The sequence below is a fragment of the Anoplopoma fimbria genome, chromosome 5 (assembly GCF_027596085.1).
Source record: "Anoplopoma fimbria isolate UVic2021 breed Golden Eagle Sablefish chromosome 5, Afim_UVic_2022, whole genome shotgun sequence".
Classification (NCBI taxonomy): Eukaryota; Metazoa; Chordata; class Actinopteri; order Perciformes; family Anoplopomatidae; genus Anoplopoma; species Anoplopoma fimbria.
Window position 1 is genome coordinate 16,627,034 of NC_072453.1, and position 26,236 is coordinate 16,653,269.

The following is a 26,236-nucleotide window of genomic DNA, read 5'->3' on the forward strand; positions in this document are numbered from 1 at the left end:
TTTATTCATATTCATTCACTTACTCCAGAAATATAGATATGTCAGACTTTAGGGTTATACACTACAGATGGTCAATACTTCCAGCACATACAGAATGTGAACATCAATTGAATCATTTGAATATTTGTAGGTAATAAGACATCCCAGTGCTTAAAATGTGCCCAGGATATCATTGTCTCAGCAGTGTAAAAACTAGGACGTTGTTCATTTAGTTTCTGTGGCGGAGGGGAGAGTATGAGTCATCCAACAGATGGGAATTTTTTCCCTACATAGTTACAGGCTTCCCTATTTCCATCTGAAGTCTCCCTCAGTTTGAGGTTACCTGCTGTCTATTCTGCCTCTCTATTATATCTTTCTGGAGTCTCAATTCCCTTTTAATCTTTTGAGAACCAAATTTCTTCTTCTATTCTTCGTCTTTTTCACTTCTGTCTTTTTCTGTTTCCTCTCTTGCGCTCAGCTGTACCTCCTACTTTCCCCCCAGTTCTCCTCACATGTGAGCATCTCAGTAGGCCGCAGTATTTATGAGTGCTTGCAGTGGGGCGGCAGGCAGTCGGAGTAACGACATTTCCAGACGGGATCTCTGAGCTCATATCCCCCCTCCCCATCATTCCTCGCAAACACACTTTGTGAAAGAGGCAGACTTTCGCCTGGAATCATGGTTCTTAGACACTATTTATAAGTTAAAAGTTTACATCTGATGGTGCTGAGGAGAAAGAAAAGTCTTCAGGGTATCTCGGAGAAGTGGAAAAACATAGCTAGTATTGTAAAAATGACTAAAAAATAAGATGAGCATTCTTTAAAAAGTGGCTCACCCTAAAGCAACTAAATCCTTTATTGTGTGCACTAATGTGCTATTCAAGTAAAGCAAAGAAGCAAAAGAATAAACTGGGTATAAAATGACAAGGCAGAGTAGTTAAAGCACTGACTCACTTTCCCAGATGTGTGGAATGACGGGCGTCAAACCACCCTGAAGAGACTGCAGGTCAACTGGAAACTATACGTTCAGGGAGAAACAGGAAGAAACAGGAAGAAGACACCAGAGCGTCTCTTTGGTTGCTTCTGTCTTCAAAAGGCATCATTGAACACATCAATCAGAGGTGAAGGCACCACTAAGGTGATCCTAACGTATGTATTTAATTTGTAGACGCACAAATAAAAAACATTTGTGTCACTTTTTCCCTTTTTGAATATTCCATCCCAACATAATTGTGCTACCTCCCCTCTCTCTGCACTTCTAACAGCCACAGTTTGAGCTATTGTGGCAGTGAAATATGACACCCACATGCACAGCGGGGCTCTTTGGTTTTTGTTTCGTGGCCTCTGACGGTGTGCTAACACGTAGATAATCAACATGTATATGCCGTCAGACGAGGGGACACTTTCCTATGATTCTCTATGGTCATAAAATCAATGAATGTCATTTGTTCTGTAGCTTGTGAAGATCATCTTTGCATATATGTTGCAGCAATCTCAAAAGGATAAAGCTTTTACTTTTGGACATAAACTGCAGAAATGAAAACTGTGCTCCAAAGGGTTTACTTCATGAGATACTAAGAGTAGTCTTTAAGATAAACTTCTCACTGTCCGGTATGCTCTCTCCCTCTCTCTCTCTCTCTCTCTCTCTCTCTCTCTCTCTCTCTCTCTCTCTCTTTCTCCGCCTTTCACTGTTTTTAGTGCCACGCTTGCCAGCAGCCTTGCACATTATCTGAAGTCAGGGAAGGATCCAGTCATATTTTCCATCCCCACTCTCTGTGTGTCTGACTGGATGTCTGCGCTGGTGGGAGAAAAAGAGAGCAGGCAGGGAGAAAAAAGAGGGAGGGATGGAGAGCTGGAGTTTTTGGATGGGGGCTGGGACTGTGGAGAAATCCAGATGCAGAGACGAGAAGAAAACCAGACCTAGAAATAGAGGAAAAAGGCCTGCTGAAGTTTGTGAGAGAAAGAAAGCCAACAGATAGCTGTGAAGGGAATCAAAGCCTGAAAAACTTTATACCATGTTGGTACAAAGAGAAAACCAGAAATCTTACTTTTTAATCAAGAGATAGGCATTTCTAATTAGGCTGTTTATTGGATAGACCAGTGAAGGACGTGGTGCCATGATGGTGAATTTGGGTTTTTAGATCTGAGCTCGCCACCATTTTCTCTCACGCCTCACAGGGGTGTCATGATGGGTGGAGCTCACGAGAGGCTGGATTTGTTTGGCAGCTGAGCTCTAGTTTCAAAAACTTTTTAAATATTACCCTTCATAAGACATGGGTAACTTTACTGTGGGACTTTTAACATTATCTTATTATGATTATACATGCAATTATTGGGTGAAAGTGACAAAGCACCATCATTTGACGATCTGGGTCTGAGGGCTGATTGATGAGCTTTAGGGGGGTGGTAGGTTTGCTATTGTTGCCTTTGGAGAGAGCCCTACTAGCTGTTTCTTCCTGTAACTGGTCTTATGCTAAGCTAAGCTAAGATAAGCTACCTGTCTTTAGGCTGTAGCTTCATGTTTTAAAAAAAGAGATATGAGAGTGGTATTGATCTCCTCATCTAACTTAACGAGAAAGTCATTTTCCCAAAATGTCAAACTATGTTTCATGATGGGTGAAAGCTACTGGAAAGGTGGTTTTGAGATTTTTTTTCCAGATACTGGTTCCATGAATGAACGTCTAATATTTGGACCAGGCTTCTGTTGATTCATTGAAAAACTACATCTATACAGTAGCATGAATTCAAACGGCCCATTGCCTGCTAGTGCAGAAAATGGCTGTCCTGAAAGTAAATGACTACTGTTGTCGTGGTGGCCAGCACCAACCCCAGCCTGCAGACTAAAAAGACAAAAGTTGGGCCTTTATGAGATGATTGCAGTTCACATAGGGCTCTACTTGAAGCAACAGTTAGAAGTGGGCTGAAGCATTCACCCTGTAATTGAGCGTTTACCCATAACGCCGCGTGGAAGTCTCGTTTTTTTCTTCTTCTTCTTCTTCTTTTCAACTGATGCTATTGCTTTGAATGAACTTGCAGAGTCTGCGCCGGAGCTGGAAGGTTTATTTTCACGGCGGCGACTGGTGTAGTCACACTAGTTATTTGCTCGTCTGTACACGTACACGGCAGACTGGAGCTGTCCTGACTGTGAATGAGTATCTCTGATGGAGACCTGACATTAACTCATATCAGGCTTTATTAAATAAGATGGGTTTTTTGGTTGTTTTTTTGGTTTTACAGCCATTTGTAGATAGATCAGCATTTCAGACCAAGACGTATTTCCCCGTGGGGACAATAAAGTTTATCGTATCACACCGCCAAGAAACCCTGGTTCGAATGCATTTCATCTCTCTCCCTTGTTTCTCTACTTCTGATATCTAAAAAATCCTCAAAAATGTTTTAAGGGACTATCATTAACAGAAGAGCCATGATTTATGAGGTGACTTAATCATTCATCTACTTTTGAATACATTTTAATAATCACCAACCAATTCCACCTGTATTTTTTACTATTTACCATATGCTAATACTTCTCAAAACAAAATGCAGTTTTTTGTTCTAGAAAACATTTTTCATTAATTCAGTTGTCTTTGGATGAGACAAAATTTTCTTGACAATACAACATTTCCCAGTAGTATTGTCTCCGCCCACATAACTTCTTTTTGAATGTTCCTTGTTTGTTGTAAGTTTCAGTTTGGGGATTGTACATTTCAGGAGGTTATTCTTCTTTTTTACAATGAATACTTAATAAGAGTGCACATAACATTTTAGAATACTGTTATGATAAACATTATTACAGTTTGATAGTCCTCTTGATAATAGCCATTTAGAATTAAAGGATATACTGTACAGTAGCTGATTTTTTTCGCGATACTGTACAATTTTCCTCATCATACCCTGTAATCTGTCTGAAGCAGGTGGGCCTACAATGGGCTTCTACAAACAAAGCATGAAAAACCTGTAATTGAAAATCATTAAAAAAAAAACATCATAATGGCCTGGAAAAAAAAGTTTAACAGCAAGTATTAGTGGCCTTATTGCGGAGTGCCAGTGAGATATTGACTTAAAGGAGACATAATAGTTTAAAAAAAAAAAGCAAAAAACAAATAAATGCCCTGGGAGCCTTAAATAAGTTGGAGGAAAGTGATCCTCCAGGCAGTAAGTGATAGAGAGAAGTGAGAGAGAGGGAGACAGAGAGGGTTTGGCTTTGTTAGAGTTTGGAGCAGCAGAGATTTACAAGTAGAAACACGTGGACGAGGCCAGGCAGATGCAACGTGTTGCTGGCTACAGCTCAGAAGTCTTGCTGGGGAATGCACAGTTTAGGCTTTTTTAGTTACCGTGCAAGCTCTGCCGCGTGTTAATGCTGCATGTAAACCTACTTGTCTGAAGATGCCTATTTCAAAATGATTGAAGTGATCCAATTTGAGTTCCTAAATTGCTTTTTTAAATAAGAGCTGTATGAGTTTTGCGATATTCTCATTAATAGGATGAAAGTCATGAAAACTCTGGAGCTGTGACTATGAAGACACCCTTTTCCCACAACCTGTTACATCTCATGCCTTTGTCCTATCACAACATGCCTATGACAAACTCAGAATTTCCTCCGCAAAAGTCTGCAAAGCTTGGTGGCTCCAATTCAATAATTTTTGCAATCCCTTCTCTCAAAGACTGTCTGACAATAGTAGATTTCTAGCGATTACCTACAAAGCCGATACTGAAAGTTGTGGATTGTTTCCCTCGGCTGAAGAATCTGACAGCAATTTCTTTGCTGAAATATTCTAAATATCTTGTCCACCAGTTAGAAAACATGTAGCTCAGTGAGGCTACAGTGGTACCGTAGGACTTTTCAATGCAGTTGAAATTCCATAAACTCACTCTGAGCGCTTCCACCCAAACCACCAGTCTGAACTCTGAGAGACTCGCCGCAGAAAACATTTTTTTATATATTGCAGCAACTCCAAACACCAGAAAATTACCAGTTCTATTTAAACACTGTCCTGTGAGCTTCGGCTTCTTTTCACTCATGGAAAGTCACTGAAAGAGTTCTGCTTCGAAGATTGCTTCATCTCGTGATCAAACAGATTCATTTCAACTGCATTTTGCACTTTTAGAACTCTGATGAAAGAAAGAGAATAAAACCAAATTCATTATTGTGCTGAGAAAAGCTGAAATAGCTGAAACAGCACACAGGCACAAGTCTTATCAAATGGGTTTCCTCTCAGACAAACAACATGAATCGAAACAGGACTTCCCTATTTTCTTTTTATTCAAAACACCCTGAAACCTGTGATAACTGTGTAACGTTATTCTCAACACTCATCCTTTTTTTTCTTATCCAAAACAAGTCATGAATGGGTGTGTCTTATTTCGAAGGTGCACTTGTGGCAGTTTAAATCACATTATTGTTGCATAATGCATGTACTGCAAACTCTAAACTAACAAGTGTGCTCTTTTAATCTAAAATGGTCACATAAACTTTTAAAGGAAGGATAGAAGTTACTAAAAAGAGGATAAAAGTATCCTATTATTTCTATATTACAATTTATTCATACGTTTTATATTCATTTACAACATAATACATAGCATCATCTCCATGCTCAAGAAAGGAGATTTAAACCTCCTGCATGTTGCAATAGATGTTAAACTGACCGTAAACTTTGCAGAACAGAGGGAAACAAAAATGTGGAGTCACTGAAATGGAGATGGACAGCTGTCTGTCTGTGTGGCAGGTGTTTTAGCAGACACCCTGATTTCATAAGTCAAGGAACAGATGCTAAAAAATAATAATAACCTGCTTAGTGCAAACAAAATCCCTAACCACACAAACTAAACCTCGGAAACTATTGATTTCCCCTGCAGCTGAAGCCTTTTAAAGCTAATGTTTGTGTCGACTGTGTGTTTGTGGATGTGCAAATGTCTGAAAAATAATCCATGGTTCGTAAGAAATACAACAATAAACATCTAAAATGAGCTTTATCTGTATGTTTTGAATATTGTGTGCAATTCCTCAATCATCCAGTCATGATAATTTGGGAAAACCTAATTCTTCTCATTACTAGTAGGCCATATCATGATTCATGCTAATTAATGACGCTGGTGTTGAGCTACTACCCTCTATCTTCTATTATTGATATTTTATGCTTTACGTGTTTTATTTCATCGTACATTTCTCTTTTCTTCCAAATTGAATCTTTTTTGTTTTGTTGGTTGGGTATATAGACATTCAAAATGTTTTCTTGTAAGGTCTTTTTGATTTTTTGTTCATCAAGCTAGCATGATGTAGGCTAGCTAGTATAATAGCGACAAAATGCTTCCATAAACATGAAAGCTGTGCAGCTATAGTCTTCTATCTTCGTCTTTTGATGTTTTCCATTGTCTGCCTTTTCCCATAAATAGTTCCAGTTTTGTCATTGATATTGTTGAACATTTCATACATTTTCAGTTATTGTCTTCTTGTTGATTCAGCATGCATGAATAGCTGTTCGTTTCTATAAATGAATACAATGTCCATTTTTAGAATTTAAACATTGCCCTTTGTGCTCATATATAATTAAAAAGGCTATTCCATGATTGGATTTGTTTTACACTATTGGATCATCAGTCTAACATGCCTTTGTTGGTGCAATAAATGTCCGCAACTAAATACAGGACAGGTTCTTTGAGTTGAATGTAAAAAAAAAAGAAAAAAAGACAACATCAGAAAGTAAATGAAAGGTCATCTCGGGCCACACTGCAGTTGTAGAAGCTGCAACGTGTCCACAGTGTAACCAGACTGCTTTGTGGATCTGCCAATTTTTCTTCCCTGTCTCTCCCTCCCTCCCTTTCTCTAACATCATGGGATGGCCATGCCTCTTTTGGAACGGGTCGATTTTTAACACAGGTTTTTGTACATGCTTTAAAACTATGTTCATTTTGGATTCTGGACTATTTAATTAAAGTAAACAAGGATGAAAGCAACATTGTTGCCAGCCTACATTTTATTCATTTGCAGGGGTAAAAAAGGGTTCAAATAATTAATAATGAGGGGGAAATGTTAGCATTTCATATTGACTTCAGGTTAGCAATTATTTTTCCTTTGAAGACATAAAACCCATAACTGGATAGGGTACAGTGTGTGTGTGTGTGTGTGTGTGTGTGTGTGTGTGTGTGTGTGTGTGTGTGTGTGTGTGTGTGTGTGTGTGTGTGTGTGTGTGAAGTTATATTTAATCATGTATACATTTAACTGCAGTTTCCTGCAGGTGCTTGATACTCAGAAGGTGCATAGGCTCAGAATAAAAAGAAAAAAAGAAAACAAATTCATTTCAGACTTTAATACCTATAATAATAATAATTACATGAGTATGATTCCCTTTCAATAATGTCTGTAAAGGACAACAGCTCTTAATTACTTGTACATAGGAACTCGTTTACATCTTACCAAATGATATTGGTAATATTTCAATCTCCATCTGGTTTGCTCTCTTGAACGACATCATTCTGAAACTATTCCTTCCTCTTTAGAGAAGCCAATGTGCCCAATTCATCATTAAATGAAGGCATTTAAATAAAATAACTTCCTGTACAACTGAAATCAATCCAGTCCTCAGCTGCTCAGCATCTCCTTGATAAACTGGGGCCTAATGAAGGCTGAAATACATTTGGTCTGTTCTACAAATAAAGCCATCCAGCGTCCAAACGATTGAAAATCATCTTAGCCACACAATGTCTCAGGTTTGGATGCAGAAAAGACAAAACACCCTCAAACAGAAGCCTCAATTAGGTCCATGGAGCAGCAGAAGATGACAAAACAGGTCTGGAGCAGTGGAGAGCCGGTGTGTAAATGCTGCCCATCCTCTCCATCCACGTCTGAGCTGAAACGTGAACTTGTTTGACATGTTTGGAGACTGCCCCCCCTCTCTGGAGAAGGAGGGACTCGAACATGTACAAGTTTGGGTGTACACAGGACCTCCCCCAAAACCTTATGGCATATAAAAGCCCAGCTAACTCATTTGTTTAGGCAGTAGGGAGTTTCTGCTAGGGTCTGGATTTGGAGTTACACACGCCGGACCCTGCCCTGTATGAGTGGTGTCTGAGGAGAAAAAAAGGATTCCCCCACTGTCTCAAAGAATCTACATGTCTAATATTTAGACATGTTCAGCTTTGTGGATATTCGGTTAGCGCTGTTGCTCAGTGCAGCGGTGCTTTTGGCGAGAGGTCAAGGCGAGGATGACAGTAAGTATCACTTTCAAACATTGCTTTGGGTTGTTTTTGGCACTGTGGCACCGTCGGGATGCTGCAGAGCCCAAAGGATGCTGAGGAGTTTGCTGGAGAATGAGCGTCCTTTTGGTGCTTTGTTTTCTGTGTGGGGGGAGAACTGGAATGGAAAAGGAGTTTATAAAACTTTTTTCTTTATTGTTTGCTGCTCTCACTGTGCGTAAACCTGGAGGGGAGCAACAGGACATTGAGTTCAGAGAGAGTTTAAAGCAAAGCACACACATAAATCAAATTAGAAAATGGAAAAATATATATGAGAGGAAGTCTTAGTTGCATAAAGTAGTTTTCACCAATTACAGCAAACTTGCATCCCAGATCACAAAGATGTGCCAATGTCTGTAGACTCAAAGCACTTGGATTTTTTTTAAGTTTTAATATCAAACGCTTAAAAAGTGAGCAAAGTCTGAGGGGGAATGTCAAACCAATGTCACACTGAACTAAAGAACGTTTTTATGTAGTTTGTGTAAAACTTGGTTTGGTTAGTTGAAAAAAAGGACAATGGAAAAATCGCCTAAGTCTGACGTCGACAGTTAAAAAAAAGTCTAGACATCAATTAATCACTAGGCACAGAAGGGTGCGGAAAATCTGGGTTTAGGAAGATTACAGCGCCGCTCAGTGGAAAACACTGGAACTGTGCATCCATCCTCCAAACCTCGGTCCTCCCACCTCCACAGGCCCCGACCACACATCCACCAGGCTGGAATGAGATGGGAGGCCCAGTGCAACTTCCCAATATTAAATAACATTTGATCAGAAATGTTGTATAGTGACTTTTGCTGCATCTGTTCTGTTGCATGATAAGGCCTGTATTCTATGTGCCAGGCCCAAATGACTTACACATCCTGTTCATGGACACTGGTGTTATACTTCATTAAATGCTTGATTCCTGCTTATAACCAGTCACTAAACAACAGCTGTTTAAAGTGTGTTTCTAGGACTTTTTTTGCATGCTGTTGAAGTCATAATCTAGCTAAAAATTACACGTTGAAGAGCAGGAGAAGAGTGGAAGTCACTGTAAGAAAAAAAAACCCGCCCGAAAAGTCTTTGTGCCAGAAGCCAGAGGCCAGAGCTGATGACTTTACAGTCTCAAAATTGAAAGAACAAACGGGTCTACATGGGGAAATGTATAAATAATATTTTTTACTGAATATAATGTTGCTTTGCAGACAGAGTCTGGTGTCTGATCTAAGCCTAATGGCCACTTCTGGTTCCCAAATGATGCACACCTGTGCAGGTGTAGCCAAGGCTCAACTAAATCTGACCACACATAATTCAGTTTACTGATGCTAAACTCAATTTATTAGAGATAATGTGAGGATGTTCGCTCCTTTTTGGGATATTTCTTCTTATTTGATTCCAAAACTCACAGTCATTTTCTCCCCTCAGGCACATTTAGCAGCTGCACACTAGATGGACAGTTGTACAATGACAAGGATGTATGGAAACCAGAGCCCTGCCAGATCTGCGTCTGCGACAGTGGAACCGTCATGTGCGACGAGGTGATCTGCGAGGACACATCCGAATGCGCCGACCCCATCATCCCAGACGGAGAGTGCTGCCCTATCTGCCCCGAGGATGGCGATGGTACACCACCTTCATCCTCCGTCACCAATTCTGTGGTGTAATTAGCTTTGTGGCGCCACCTAGTGCCTCCCCATCTCACCCAAGGCTCTCTGGCCACCAATGGACTCGAGGCCCTAAGCCTGCCTGCTCTCCTGAGGATTTTCAGAAAAATAATCGCTCTGGATTTATCCCTTTTGTTCATTTTATTTTCAATATGCATTCTTTTAACGGTGGATTTAACCTGCGCTTTGGCCAAGTCTGGCAGTGCATATGTAATATCCCAACATGCCGGGTGACACTGCAGGGTGCAACACATATCATGTCTCCCAAAACATTTACATCACATTATTCTACTCCTTTTCCACTACTGAAAACATTAAGAATCCAATACAGATGCGTTTTTGTCAGGAATTCTATAACATTATGTAATCAGCCCCGACTCCCTGCCTGAACCTGCCCCTTAAACATTTACATCATTTTTTGTAAATGTCCAAAGTGATGAATGTGTCTCTCATAAATGTTCAATAGGTGTGACATTTTCTTTTTCTCCGTTGTTTCTGTAGGACCCCAGGTTCCAGTTGAAGAGGTACTTGGCCCTTTAAAGTTGTTTCATTTTTAATATCTGTGATTATAGTATGCATCTCTCTTTAGAGACGCTGGCATCATTACGCCTGCTTATGTTCTAGATGATGCACCTTTTTAAAGTCTGGATGAAACATTGCAGCATAGCTTATCCCCCTTTTTTTCTGTCTATCCATAGCCAACCAAGGGAGAGACTGGCTACAAGGGAGACAATGTAGGTTCACTCTCACTACTGTCCTTCAATGCAAATGGCACCTGTGTTATTTAGAATAATTATTGTATATATTTATAGGATAATCATGCAACTTTGCCTTTATTGATTTTCTGTCAGAGAGAAGTTAAATGCAAACTGACAATGTTTCTGTGCTGTGTTGGTTATTGTGTTATATCTTTGATGAGCTGATTGAGTATATAGAAATTAATCTAAATGCTGTTAAGGCTGCTATGACATAATTGTTCTTGATGACCTTTAATAACTAGGTCACAAGGTCAACAGGTCAGCAAAAGTTGAAAGGTCAAATAACAGGAATTGATTCATAATCTTATGGAATAGTAATGAATAATTATCATGGAAAATTGTGAAAAGCACAACTTGTAATTAAACTAATAATCAACTTTTTTGCAAACATGCGTGATTCAAAAGCAGCATTGCTACACCTCCATTAAAGTACAGCAAGTGGAAATTGTAGATATGTGCAGTGTAACAGTGTATTTAGTCAATACAAACAATCATTTCATAGAAAAGCTTAAATATTATGAGCTATAATCATGTCTGAGTGGCAAGAATGAATTAAAATGAAAACGTGATAGTTAGTAAAGAATATTGCGTTACTTTTCAACAGGGTCCTCCCGGTCCTCCTGGCAACGATGGATACGATGGACAGCCTGGTCTTCCCGGACCTCCCGGCCCCCCTGGCCCCCCTGGCCTTGGCGGAGTAAGTGTCTCCATGTCCGACATCCAGGAAGTCTCAATTCGTTTTTTTGCAGATGACTAGACTCTATTTACAAATGAGATACACGTTAAAAAACCAACATGGTAGACTCTCTCATTCATGATGCGATCAATTTCTGCATCAGATTCTTCATTTTGCACAAGAAAGATCAGCAGGAGAGGCTTTGCTCTAGGGAGCAGCAAGGAGGGAAGTTTATTTCAGCACTGGGAGTGCAGACAGCTCCCTGATCCTCAGGTTTTAGGTCTGGGGAAAATGTAGAAAATCTCATGTCCATCTCACTGGGTCATTCCGTCAGTGACACACAAAGCATTAACAACATTTTAACATCAAAACATATTGTTCCTCTGCTGAGATAGAAACCTTTATACTGCAGCATGTGATTAAGCGACTTTTCAGGTATCTTTTTCGTGCTACATTGTTATTTCTCCAAAACTCAGTGACTAATCTCACTCTTTATTGTCTCCCGTTACAGAACTTCTCTCCTCAGATGAGCTACGTCGACCACTCCAAATCCAGCGGCCCACCTCAGCCTGGCCCAATTGTAAGAAGGCTTTGCTCTTTCTTAGTGTACCTCCATGTCTACAGGTCCTGTTTGGACTAAACAATGAAGAGAATCTAATGATTTTCTTTTGTTTAATCTTCATCAACAGGGTCCCCCAGGTTCTCGTGGTCTTCCTGGACCCCCTGGCATGAGCGTAAGTATTCCCTCATTTTAATTTTGACAATAAACTTCCCTCAACATTTCAACAAAAGATTTGGCCATTAACCAACAAACCTAGCTACACCCAGTTTTATTCTTTGCTCAATTATGTGACACTGCATCTATGATGATGATTGCATTAAAGACAACATTGGGTGAATATCTGTTGTTCTTGTTGTCCATCAGGGTCCTTCTGGTTACAATGGTCCCCCTGGAGAGCCCGGAGAGCCCGGAGCCTCTGTGAGTATACAAAACATTCTACTTGATAAATGTTTCTCTTGATTTGTGATGAAACTCTTAAATCTAGGTGATTCCATTAAGAAATAATACTTTTTTTGTATTTCTTATTGATAACATGTTACTTCCTGTGTTCTACTTCCTGTTGTAATCACTGACACACATCACGCTTTGCCAGTTATAAATACTTCCTCCTCTTTCCCATTAGTGACAGTGATTATTCACACATTTACTTTAAAAAGTTAACATTAATTTGGTGCTAATCCATTCTTTTTTGTGTTTTTTAGGGTTCTATGGGCCCTCGTGGTCCCGCTGGTCCCCTTGGAAAGAACGGAGATGATGTAAGTGATTTATTGATTATTTTCATCCCGGGCTGTGCAGTTCTATTCATTGTATAACCGAAAGAAAACACATAAATTGGTCCTTCTAACACGACACTGTTGTCCATGTTGTTCTGAATATGTCACAAATCGTACTTTGTTATTCCTTAATTGACTGAAGGACACATACAAAGTCTGCTAACCTCCTCCCTGTGTCTTTTAACAGGGTGAGCCCGGCAAACCTGGTCGCCCCGGTGAGCGTGGAGCTGCTGGCCCTCAGGTGAGTGATGCCCACTGAGGGCAAAGGTCAGGAGATGGTTGGTCAAAAATGAATCCTACATTGGCCGTTTATGTGAACAAAATAATCGGATTAATACTCTTAGATTTTGAAACGATCGGCACATTTCAATTTTTTGGGGGGGAATGTTCATACTGTCTATTTGCAGAAAGATTCTTATTGAATGTTGTTTCTGAAACGTAGTTATTAACTCCTCTCTTGATTTCGTCCTGCAGGGAGCTCGTGGATTCCCAGGAACCCCCGGACTTCCCGGCATCAAGGGACACAGAGTGAGTTTGGATGAGCATTGATTACATAAAAAAACCCACAATTTTCAGCTGCCGTTATGATGTAATGTTTGGTGGCTGACCCTGATTGATTTTCTGCACAGGGATTCAGCGGTCTGGATGGAGCTAAGGGAGACAGCGGACCTGCTGGACCCAAGGTAAGATATTAGGATGTGCTGTTGTCAAAACAAAGCAGGAATTTTCTACATAACTTAAACCAAAATTTCACTTTTAAACAAATCCCTCCTGTTATTGTCTACAGGGAGAGGGTGGTTCATCTGGTGAGAACGGTATCCCCGGCGCCATGGTAGGTTTTTGTCTCAAATGTCACACTGATTCATATCTACAATAAGGAATGAGTATGTCAAGCTAATATTTTCCTGTTTTTCTAGGGTGCTCGTGGTCTTCCTGGTGAGAGAGGCCGCCCTGGACCTCCTGGTGCTTCTGTAAGTACTGCTATTCCTCCCATGCTATAAAAAAAATATATGGAATTTGAGTCCATACTTTGATACAAATATGATTCCTGCAAATCCCTTTAATCTAATCTCCTCCTCCTCTGCAGGGTGCTCGTGGTAACGATGGAAACACTGGTGCTGCTGGACCCCCTGTAAGTATTATTTTTAGGAAACGTATGTAAGGTCACATGACACATGTGATATTGTGTGGTGACATCATTGACCAACGCTATATTGAAGGGTTTTGACGCCCTGTAATCAGCATTGCATCAAATTTTAAGACGTCTTTGTAGACTGCTAACATCATGTGTATTTAATATTATTATTATTATTATTATTTAGGGACCTACTGGACCTTCTGGTCCCCCTGGATTCCCCGGTGGTGCTGGTGCTAAAGTAAGTCTCCCAATACATTTTTCATATCCAATTCATTGGTTTGTTCTTATTGTATCGATTGGTTTGATTGTTTCATCATTCTGTTGTTATATTGCCATGCTTTTACTTTGTAAACTTTTTTAAATGTTCTATATGAACAAAGCTGTCCAGGAGGCTTGCTAGATTCATCACCCTCAGAGAAGCTGCAGCAACACTCTGCTTTACTTTTTCACCTCAAATGAAACCAATAACCTTATTTTATTTTGTTGTTAAACCCTTTAAACTTGCAGCTACTACTTGGTCATTCACACAAAAGTTGCCCCTACACACTTTTCCAATGCTAATTCCACATGTAACATGTAATCAATTATCTCCACATTACGCCATCAACCATGAATACAGCATGGTGTTAAAACAGAAAAGTCAATATTCGGCCTAATATTGAATCTCCCAGGTGAACACTGTATCCACCAGATGGCATCAGCAGACCTCTAATAGCACTTTACTGCTGTAGCATCCCTCCTCTATCATATCCTGTAACTCTCAGAAACTGGGCTATGCATATATTTGCAATGAGCCAGTTTAAGATGAGTGTGGTGACTATTTGCTCTCTTTATTTGCACTTCAAAATCTTATTGACGCTGTATTCTTTGAAGAGATATGACTCTAAAGTTATTTACCACTAGTAACAATAAACGAAGACAACATACCACAGTTTTACAGACTATTAATGTATCTTTACAATTTAATTTAATGGCATATTTAATCTAAGTTGATTTAGAAACGTACAATATTCAAGTTGCATATTTCTGAGACGTTGTTGCTTCCCTTCACAGGGAGAGACCGGAGTTTCAGGAGGCCGTGGAAACGAGGGACCCCAGGGAGCCCGTGGTGAGTCTGGTAACCCAGGACCCTCTGGAGCCGCTGGAGCTGCTGTGAGTAGAGACTGGACTTAACAATGTCAAATCTTTTTTTTCACATGGCAAGGACAAATAAAAAATGCTAAATGCAATTCGGTGCTAAACCCAACACGTCGTCTCTCCACAGGGTACCCCCGGATCTGATGGTTCCCCTGGTTCTAAGGGTTCTACTGTAAGTATCGAACTCACGGCTCAAGTGGATGCAAGTTGAATCCTGCACATTACGATCTCTCTGACACCCTGACTCTCTGACCCCCGCAGGGTGCTGCTGGTATTGCTGGTGCTCCTGGTTTCCCCGGCTCTCGTGGTCCTGCTGGAGCTCAGGGAACTGTTGGTGCTCTTGGTCCCAAGGGTAACAATGTGAGTAGGGCTGATCATTGGGTGGGAATCTGGAGATAATGATTATTAATCATGACACAAAGGTTATGATTCATTATATTGCCATATATTGTCATACTGTAAGAAAGGCAATATATTGTGATGTTTTTTAGGATCTATTTTCAAGCCTGTAGATGATTGAAACTGGGGAATTTGGTGTGACGTTGACATCTTCCGCAGCTAGTGACCTTCTGACCTTGTCCTCATGCTCGTAACAACTATATCTGGATTTCAGTAGCATTTCTGTTGTAGAAGCTGTAGCTTAAATCTCAAACTCTGCCTGTAAGAATAGGCTGTCCTTATATAAATCTGCAGAAGTAGAGGTTGCATAAATTGTGTCCAGCTGCACAATGCATTTTGTGAATTCTATAATTTTATCTCTTAATTTTCCTCTCATTACCACTGTAAGAGATTATTTCAGGTTCTCCCGTAACAATGATGCAGACTATATTTTGATTTTTGAAATCTACTTTAAGGAACACTGTCATTGTATGAAGAACACAGCGCAATATCTTATCATTTTTTCATGCAATCAGAGCAGGGGGATCTGTCTTTTTGTGTTATTTAGAATCAATACATAATTCCAAATTGGTATCAACACACATTCATCTTCAATGCTACAGAGACCTGAAAGCCATCATTAAATGTGTGTGTGTATCTGTTTTACCAACAGGGTGATCATGGAGTCCCTGGTTCTAAGGGAGAGCCTGGTGCCAAGGGAGAGCCTGTAAGTTTCACTTTTCATTCATTTCACCATTCTGTCTGATTTTATGGAGTGTTGTTTTTTTTAATAACCTTGCTTTCCTCTTTTTTTCCAGGGACCCGCTGGAGTTCAGGGACTTCCCGGCAACTCTGGTGAGGAGGGCAAGAGAGGAGGACGTGGAGAGCCTGGTGGTGCTGGAGCCCGTGGACCCACTGGAGAGCGCGTACGTTACTTATTCTTTCACATGAACCTCTGTTGGACACTGTAGGTGCTTCAAGAAGAACAGCATACTTTTACATTTCAAGATAATGCTAATCGTGATTATCAGTGTTCCTAGAAAGCCTTCTGCACATTAATAGTATGTTAAATTCCCAGGGGGATTCACAACTTTAAGAGTGAGCATTTACACAACAGTTACTAACTTGTTTATGTGTGTCCGTTCCTTCAGGGCGGCCCTGGTGCTCGTGGTTTCCCTGGTGCTGATGGAGCTGCTGGTGGCAAGGTCAGTATCTTACCCGAACCAGCTCGCCAACTGGAGCATGTTTTCACTCATGGGGCTTCACCCACTTGTGCAGGTTTCCCCTAACTTAAGTCCCCACTTGTGTGACAGGGAGGCCCTGGTGAGCGTGGTGCCAATGGTGCAGTGGGAGCTCAGGGAGCCACCGGTGAGTCTGGAAGCTCTGGTGCTCCTGGCGCACCTGGATCCAAGGTGAGTCCTGCAACATGTTTATTTCTGTTAAGCTCTCTTTAATCTTAAAGCGCAGTGAAATACACTTAATATATGACTGTTGTTTGTCTTCATACTCACTGAATGGCCTTTCTCTCCACAGGGTATGACTGGTAGCCCCGGAAGCACCGGAGCTGATGGAAAAGCTGGACCTGCTGTGAGTACTGACTCACAAAACAGTTTCAAATAGCTGAACATGTATTCAATGCAACAAAAACACATTTAATCATGATATGAGAGGCCTTCTTTTTACAGTATTCTCCTGTTTTCTGCTGATCTTTAGGGTCTCACCGGACAAGATGGACGCCCTGGACCTGCTGGCTCTATTGGAGCCAGAGGACAGCCTGGAGTCATGGGATTCCCCGGACCAAAGGGAGTCTCTGTGAGTTAACGGGCGCGCTCATTTTAGTTTGGAAACGCAAAAATAGATATTCTTCAGAAGGTGCATTTGAGAAGAATCCGTCCTTGCTAGGTTGTTAATCGATTATACATGACTCAGATGCATACTATGCAGTTGTAGAATATGAGATCAGCAAGAGATCAGTAATATCTATTTTGTGTTCAAAGAGGAAATACTGATGCAAAATCCCCTATTCAGCAGATTGAAGTGTGAACCTTGTTCTTTTTTAACAGGGTGAGTCTGGTAAGCCCGGCGAGAGAGGACCAGGTGGTGCTTCTGGCGCCGTTGTAAGTACTAACTATACAAATCAAACAATGTTTTCTATCAAAATGAAAATGCCCAAAAACGTAGCACAAAATCAGTTGATAATTGGTTCGGGTAATGTTTTCGTTCACAGGGTGCTCCTGGCAAAGATGGTGACGTTGGTGCTCCTGGACCTTCTGGTATTGCTGTATGTATCTGGTTTAACTGATACTTAAACTAAAACATGAAAGTGACACAAGGTTTTCTCATCATTGGGTTCGCTTCTTTTCTATTCAGGGACCTGCTGGAGAGAAGGGAGAGCAGGGACCCGCTGGACCTAACGGATTCCAGGTAGGTTTTGAGAGTGCTGTTCTTTTTGTTTTGTTGTTGTTGTTGACGTAGCTTTGAGCTTGCTAACCATGAAATCTACCTCTCCTCTTTGTGCAGGGACTTCCTGGACCCCAAGGTGCTACTGGTGAGACTGGCAAGCCTGGTGATCAGGTAAGAGTCACAATGCCGTGCACGTGTATTTCATTTAGTGGAAGATCGAGTCCAGAAATACTTGACATAGTCAGATGTAATGTACCTTTGAGGTTTCATTTTCCTTAATTCAATTCTCCTTCCCCCCTCTCCTTTTTTGTTCAGGGCGGTCCTGGTGAGCCTGGACCCTCCGGCCCAGCTGGATCAAGAGTGAGTTCATCCTTCATATTCAAAAACAAAGCACAGTCGTCATTCATGATAAACGCTGTTCCCTCTGGTCTTTAGCTACATTGGTCCTGACCCATGTGTCTCTTCTCTGCATTAGGGAGACAGAGGTTTCCCCGGTGAGCGCGGTGCCAACGGCATTGTCGGCCCATCTGGAAGCCGTGGTGCTCCCGGACCCTCTGGTAACGATGGAGCCAAGGTAGGTTTAAACACAGCAACAACAAAAAACTATTAAAGTTGAAGAAGTTCTCAAACTGTTCTTAAAATGAAAAATAACCAAACGTAATGTCAGTAACAACGTGAATTATCAATAGGGGAAGAAATAACAACATATAACAGGCAAGTAATTCTACATTTCATGCCAATAAATGACCCACTTTTTTCAAAAAACACCTTATATGTCAGAAATAATACACAATAAATGAAGTAATCACTGTATAATACAGTTATACATCATGATAACACTGTTTAAAACATTCATCACAAGCCATGTGACCCCCTCCCTCACACTCTAGGGAGCAAAGGTCAGCAAAATAAAACCTTTTTGTTAAATATTTATCTGTTGTACCACCTCCTTATTTAAATATTTAATGAGGAAATATGTTTGAAGCCATTACAGTAGAACATCAGTAATGATACCAATTACTGTTATATTTTCTCAAATTTCTAATTAGAAAAAGCCAAATTACCCTTTAGTTTTCCTATTTTCACTCAAAAACAACATGAAAACAGTATCCAATAACATCGTTGTCCTTTGTGTATTTCACATTTTCAGTGGATGGTTTACTTGCAGCTGATTGAATATGATCAATAGATGATAATGTGTATATTTCTTTGTGTGTGTGTGTGTGTGTGTGGGGAGAGCCTGGTGCTGGCGGTGCCCCCGGTGGTCAAGGAGCCCCCGGTATGCAGGGAATGCCCGGTGAGCGAGGAGCTGGTGGTCTCCCCGGTGCCAAGGGAGAGAGAGTAAGTATCACACCTGTCCTGTGTGTCTCGTATTGGCATGATGATTATTGTTAGCATTGATTATGATCAAAGCAAACTGTTTGATATAACCTAATTGTATTGAATAAGTAAAGAATTTAGCATAATTGATCCGCAGAATATGAATGAGTTATTATTACCCATAATTGGGTTCTTGTCACAAAGTAAGGATGGGTAGGCTTAAAAAAGTGAATCTAATAAACGTTCTCTCTTCAGGGTGATGGTGGATCCAAGGGAGGCGATGGCGTCGCCGGCAAAGATGGCGGGCGTGGTATGACTGGTGCTATCGGAGTCCCCGGACCCCATGGTGCTCAGGGAGAGAAGGTGAGACCAGGTTTTAACCTACACACATATCAGTGATCCAGGTTCATGACCTTTGTTTCAGGTCACAACGTTTCTGTGGTAAGACTCCTGATATAAGTGTTTAGCATGACTGCTGACCTGTCCTTCTTCTCCATCTCTGGTTTTAGGGTGAGGGTGGTGCCGTTGGAGTTTCTGGACCTACTGGACCTCGTGGTTCCCCTGTAAGTACACCAGATCAAGGACTAGAAAACAAACACAAATGTACTTTTTACTGGATTTATATCTTCAGTATAAGAGATGCAGAATATGATGACAGGTGTTTTTTTAAATAAAGACGCAATCATGACTGAAATGTCTTTAACAGGGCGAGCGTGGAGAGAGCGGACCTTCTGGACCTGCTGGTTTCGCTGGACCTCCTGTAAGAATCTCACACGTCACATTTCAAACTGATACCTTTAAAGCTGGACACAAGAAAACAAGTGGTGTTGAACTGTTTTCCTCTCTTGCCCTCCGACCTTTAGGGTGCTGATGGTCAGCCTGGTGCTAAGGGAGAGTCTGGTGACTCTGGTCCCAAGGGAGAAGGTGGTGCCCCCGGACCCGCCGGACCTGTTGGAGGTTCTGGACCTCAGGTAAGCCCACATGCCACACAAAAGCATTCTGTGAATTAAATCATGGAAAACAAAAAGTCACATTGTGCCAACTTCTTTACTTTCACTTCAATAGTTCAGTACTTTTAGAATTATGGATGCATTTTATGGATTATTTTTGTATGTTTATTCACAGATTGTAAAATGATTTCCTTATTGTTTCTTGTCAACAGGGACCTGCTGGCCCCTCTGGACCTAAAGGTGCTCGTGGTGGTGCTGGACCCCCTGTGAGTTTCGCATCAACATGTGGGATTTTGTAGAATTAGACGCCACAGTAACGATGATGATGGTGAAATCAGTGATGCTGTTTTTTTAAGCCGCCATCTCTGTTGTCTCTTTAGGGTGCTACTGGTTTCCCCGGACCTGCCGGCAGAGTTGGACCCCCTGGCCCTTCTGTAGGTTCCTCCTAGTCCACATAACCAGCAGTCATAACCAACACAGTCTGTTTGTATGTCTCCACTCACTGTCCAATCCTCTGCGTGTCTCCAGGGAGCTAGTGGACCCCCCGGACCCGGTGGAGCTGTCGGCAAAGATGGAGCAAGAGGAGGCCGTGGTGAGGGTGGTCCCGCTGGTCGCCCTGGTGAGGCTGGTGCTGCTGGACCCCCAGGACTCTCCGGAGAGAAGGGATCTCCCGGTTCCGACGGATCCCCTGTGAGTAATAATCCTGCACTAGATGTTGTGTCGAGGGTTTTTTTTTAAGCTTAAAATGTCCTCCAGTTATTTATTTTTGCGTATTGTGTGCCTGCTGACTGAGCACTGTGTCGTTGTTTGCAGGGTACCTCTGGTATCCCCGGACCCCAAGGTATTGCTGGATCTCGTGGTATTGTAGGTCTCCCTGGACAGCGTGGAGAGCGTGGTTCCCCTGGTACACCTGGACAATCTGTGAGTATTCAACATGAACGTTCTGCTAAATATGCAAATCTCATCCAACAAGTAACATAGAATATTAGTTTGAAATTAAAATAAAACAACCTTCAGTGTGCGCTGTCCATAACAGGACAGTGTACACATGAAAGTAAATCTACCTGTCAGTGGCCCTCCCATCAGACAAATCTTGGATGCCTATGGGATCATGATTTTGTTACTTGATCCCATAGACACTCAACAACTGAGCCAAAATAGCCTGATATTGACATAACTTTAGACTATATCAAGTACAAAAAAGAAAACTTGCATTCCTTCTACTGGCCATCAGGGGGCGACAGAAAGAAATCTGGTTGTATGGAAGTCTTTAAGACAATTACCCTACTTCTCTCTTGATTTATTCCCTCAGTAAACATTGTAAACATGAGTTTATGGTCTCAATCTCTGGTTTCAATTATTCTTCAATACAGCATGATGTTCATTTAGTAAATTATGGTTCCATTTAGACTAAAATAGACAAAGACACAAATAGCATTCGGTTATACTTAGACCTGGAAATGTCTGGAGCCCCCATGTGGAGACCCGCCGGACACTTTGAAAATCCCCAAATCTCTCCTCAGAGCTGACCCCTCTCTTGTTTCTCTTCAGGGTGAGCCCGGAAAGCAGGGACCCGCTGGACTTTTTGGAGAGCGTGGACCCCCCGGACCTTCTGGACCCCCTGGACTGTCCGGTGCACCCGGAGAGGCTGGTCGTGAGGTACGAGACCTTGGACAGCAGGGTCTTACACACTTAACGATAGTTTTATCAGAGCTGGTATGATGATTGACCATCCCTGCTGCTCTTCCACAGGGATCTACCGGTCACGATGGTGCCCCTGGTCGCGACGGAACCACTGGCCCCAAGGTAACCCTCCTCCTCTGGATCCATCATTCTCAACCTTCTGCATATTATCTTCAGTATAACATAGCTTCATATAGAAACTAGCCTTTAGCTGCCTAGCATTGTCTCACTGGAGTTCCCCCCTATAGGGAGACCGCGGAGAGTCTGGTAATTCTGGAGCCCCTGGACCACCTGGTGCACCTGGAGCCCCCGGAGCTGCCGGCCCATCTGGCAAGACTGGTGACCGCGGAGAGTCTGTAAGCCCTCGTCCTGCTTCTCTGTAAAAACAAAAGTGCAGATTACTTTTTTACATTTGATCTCATTTTTTTTTTAACTCTCTCTTTTCTTTAGGGTGCCGCTGGCAATGTCGGTCCATCTGGCCCTGCTGGTGCTCGTGGTTCCAATGTACGTTTCATCATCACATAATATGAATCAAAAACATAAATAAGTATAATATTCGAGCTATTACTCCATTCCTGTGATATGTGACCCTGAGATGGCTTGTTGACCTCCTGTTTGCGGACATTCAGGGCCCTGCTGGTGCAAAGGGAGACAGAGGAGAGGCTGGTGAGGCTGGAGATAGAGGACACAAGGGACACAGAGGATTCACCGGAATGCAGGGTCTGCCCGGTACCTCTGTAAGTAACATTTATTTAGGAGTGGTAGAGTAGTGAACAATCTCAACTTTTCACACTTTGCACTGTAAACATTCTCTCTTAAATTAGTAAAAATATGATTCACATCTTCTTCTTCTTCTGCCTCTAGGGAGGTTCTGGAGAGAGAGGACCTGCTGGCGCCTCTGGACCTGCTGGACCAAGAGTAAGTAAATCTGTTTTAGGTAGCTACTTACACAAAACATGAATTCACTTCCAATCTAGTACTCTGAGAGTCTTGATTTAGTCTACTGCTACAGAACATTGCAAATGATTAGCACGACTTGTATTAGTTTTTTACTTTTTATTTATTGACTCATTTAATCCATACATGTACGTAAGATACACACTCATTTTTGTCATACAATATAAATAAACAAGACAAAGAACATCACATAAGCATCATATATAAATCCAAAAGCAGAATTTTTACCTGAGGGAAAAAAAACAGACAAAATAATCACAATAAGAATATGACAGAAAGAGAATTCATTCACGTGGCTTTTGCTCCATAGGGACCTTCTGGATCTAATGGTTCCCCTGGTAAGGATGGCATGAACGGTCTGCCCGGACCCATCGGACCCCCAGGACCCCGTGGTCGCAATGGAGAGATGGGACCTTCTGTAAGTTGCACTACGATCTTTGTTTTAAGAAAATACTTGTAGATTTAGACACCTCCAACGTGTCTGCAGTTTGTAAACCCCTGGTGTCACCAAACAGGGTCCTCCCGGATCCCCTGGACCCGCTGGACCCCCTGGACCCCCCGGCAGTGGATTCGATTTCATCAGCCAGCCCATTCAGGAGAAGGCACCCGATCCCTTCCGTGGCGGCCACTACCGCGCCGATGACCCCAACGTGCAGCGCGATCGCGACAACGAGGTCGACACCACCCTCAAGACCCTGACCCAGAGAGTTGAGAAGATCCGCAGCCCCGACGGCTCCCAGAAGAGCCCAGTCCGCATGTGCCGTGACCTGAAGATGGCCCACCCTGAGCTGAAGAGCGGTGAGTGCAGATCAGAGCCCCGATTCAGATTCTAGATAAAGATGTAGTGAGGATGAGATTTAAAACTGCTTTTTTGTTGCTCTGTTTCAGACCTGTACTGGGTTGACCCCAACCAGGGCTCCTCTCTGGATGCCATCAAGGTCCACTGCAACATGGAGACTGGCGAGACTTGCATCTACCCCAGCGAGTCCAGCATCCCCATGAAGAACTGGTACCTCAGCAAGAACATCAGAGAGAAGAAGCACATCTGGTTCAGCGAGTCCATGACCGGTGGATTCCAGGTAAGAAGTCAAAAAAGAAAACTTTCCTGCACAAAAAAAAATCCTTCTTAGAGCTGTTAGACTACAAATGATGTGCCATTGAATATGTGCCTCTCTCCACCACGCAGTTCCAGTATGGCAGCAATGGAGCTGATCCCGAGGATGTCAGCATCCAGATGACCTTCATGCGCCTGATGTCCAACCAGGCCTCTCAGAACATGACATACCACTGCAAGAACAGCATCGCCTACATGGACTCCGCCAGCGGCAACCTGAAGAAGGCCGTCCTTCTCCAGGGATCCAACGACGTCGAGATCAGAGCCGAGGGCAACAGCCGCTTCACATACAGCGTCAGCGAGGATGGCTGCACGGTGAGTTTGCATTTTCATAGATTTCTAAAGAGAAGACACCGAAGACGCCTTTGCTTTCTTGAGCAGGTTCTGACCTTCTCTTCTTTTTTTCCTCTCCGCAGTCACACACTGGCACATGGGGCAAGACAGTCATCGACTACAAGACATCAAAAACATCCCGCCTGCCCATCATTGACATTGCTCCTATGGATGTTGGTGCACCTGATCAGGAATTTGGCGTCGAAGTTGGCCCCGTTTGCTTCTTGTAAAAAAGAAAGAAATATGGACATGACATTGTTGTTTTTTTTTCTAGCAGTCATCTCTAAATCTTTTTTTCTATGCATTCAAACTCATTCGGCTGCCATTGGTCCACATGCTTAAAAAACCACTCTACGGAAGACGATGTTTGTGTTTTTACAATCAAGTTTTTGGGACTGCTACTTCAACCAAAACCAACCACAAGGACACTTTAAAAAGAATCTTTTGTTTCCACTGGCAACAAGAAAATAATATATATGCTTGTGTAAAATTTCCCCCTGGAGATTGAGAAAAAAAAAGAAAGATCCACACATGCAATGAAACACAGGTCACTTTTGCCATTTTCTACCACTGCGGAAGGACATTGAAAACAACAAGTGATGTGTACCATTTTTCTGGTGTTAAATAAATTGTAAAAAGTGTGAAGTGTCTTCTTGTATTAAATTCTTGAGAGAAAAAAACACCCGAACGTTGCTCAGAAAAAAAACATCAAAAAGAGGCAAAAAACAAAGAAGCTCACCTTCATTGCAATGTGTAGATGGCTACCTCATTACAAGAAGTCACCCCCTGTTTTTTTCTTAAATGAAAAGGGGAATTTTTTACACAAGTCTATTGTGGGGAAATCAAAAAACATTCAAAGGTGCTATTGCCATTTCAATGAGGTCCAGATATTGGTGTTTGACGGTGAAACTCTCGCTGTCATACTGTAATTATTGCCACTAATGCCTGCAGAACCTTTGGTGCTACTAAATTGACTCGTTGTCTTCTTGTCTATGCAGGGCAATTGTTTTCTTCTTAAGTGTTCTGAAAAGGTGATCACTGCAGATGTAATGCATGCAATCATGTCTTTGTAGATAAAAAAAGCAAGTGACTCTGGTTCATTATCATTTCCCTGCACATTTGTTCAGTGTTGATCCTTCTGTCTGTTTGCCCCCTGTGGAAAAAAAAACTCCTCTTCACTAAAACAAAAAAAAAGAAACAGCACACATCTCCCACCCTGTTGTTAATGTTGTTTGTTGATGTCTTTCGCGAAGGGTTTCTTAAAAAAGAATTTGAAGCAGACCCACTTTCATGGTTTTAAAAAAGAGATTCTGTACTTATTTTGTACATGTATAATACATTGAGATGTTTTTAATTATTTTGGGTGCTGAAATAAAGCATGTGAAGTGGTCTACTCAGTGGCTGAGTTTTCACTGTCCTCTTTTGCAACTGTTGTGAAACTGAAATCAGAGTTACTCCTGAGCTGCATTGCACATTTTCAGAGAGAGAGAGAGAGAGAGAGAGAGAGAGAGAGAGAGAGAGAGAGAGAGAGAGAGAGAGCAGGAGGCCATGCGTGATACATTGAAATAGAGATAAAATAGGCTTCAGGAATCAACTGTTCCACAACAGCTGCACTGAGAACATTTCTATTAAGCAGCAGTGAAAACAAGGCCAATATACAATAATCCAACCCGGCTTTTCCTCATAAATGTACACACAATTGTTACTTTTTTATTTAATCTGCCTATAAATTCCTTTAGAAATCTGAGTTGAAACCGTATAAAATGCCGCAGACAGCAAACTCAAACATGCAGCTTTCAAATCACTTTTTTTTCCCCACAATGACTTTAAAATAGGGAGCACAGACCAAACTGATTACACGAGATGAGATGTGTGTTAGACCTCAAACCTCCCAAATCAGAAGAAGATACAGCAGTGACTCCTTCTGGAAGTCAAGTGCAACAACAGCCAAATAAAGTGAAGATTTAACACTGAAGAAAACGATCAGTAAACTGCTGAACTCTCTGATGGTTTGACATTTTCAGAAAAGTAGGAGAAGTTGCCTTTTGAGAAAAGATTTATCAATCATTCTGAAAAATCAATATCATACAAAGCTTGCTCAGACTGCCAGGAATCTCTGAAATTACAGACACGAGTTCTTCTCCTTTTTTTCAACTACTACTAAAACAATGTCTGTAAAAAGCTTTAAAGGATAAGTTCACAA

At 41.7% G+C, this 26,236-nt stretch overlaps 1 protein-coding gene across 1 annotated transcript; it reads left to right on the top strand.

Moving 5' to 3' along the window:
* The first annotated feature begins 7,981 nt into the window (after positions 1-7,981).
* col1a1b (collagen, type I, alpha 1b) lies at positions 7,982-25,433 on the top strand. The gene is made up of 51 exons (XM_054598991.1): positions 7,982-8,184; positions 9,613-9,810; positions 10,353-10,375; positions 10,550-10,585; positions 11,214-11,306; positions 11,797-11,865; positions 11,975-12,019; positions 12,211-12,264; positions 12,549-12,602; positions 12,808-12,861; positions 13,095-13,148; positions 13,250-13,303; positions 13,408-13,452; positions 13,538-13,591; positions 13,708-13,752; positions 13,943-13,996; positions 14,812-14,910; positions 15,023-15,067; positions 15,157-15,255; positions 15,947-16,000; positions 16,092-16,199; positions 16,425-16,478; positions 16,587-16,685; positions 16,807-16,860; positions 16,987-17,085; positions 17,337-17,390; positions 17,501-17,554; positions 17,644-17,697; positions 17,794-17,847; positions 17,992-18,036; positions 18,152-18,254; positions 18,914-19,017; positions 19,252-19,359; positions 19,506-19,559; positions 19,703-19,756; positions 19,860-19,967; positions 20,159-20,212; positions 20,327-20,380; positions 20,475-20,636; positions 20,760-20,867; positions 21,498-21,605; positions 21,699-21,752; positions 21,878-21,985; positions 22,080-22,133; positions 22,259-22,366; positions 22,494-22,547; positions 22,897-23,004; positions 23,102-23,384; positions 23,475-23,665; positions 23,773-24,015; positions 24,117-25,433. The coding sequence occupies exons 1-51, from the start codon at positions 8,103-8,105 to the stop codon at positions 24,261-24,263; spliced, it is 4,353 nt and encodes a 1,450-aa protein (XP_054454966.1). The 5' UTR covers positions 7,982-8,102; the 3' UTR covers positions 24,264-25,433.
* The last annotated feature ends 803 nt before the right edge of the window (positions 25,434-26,236 follow it).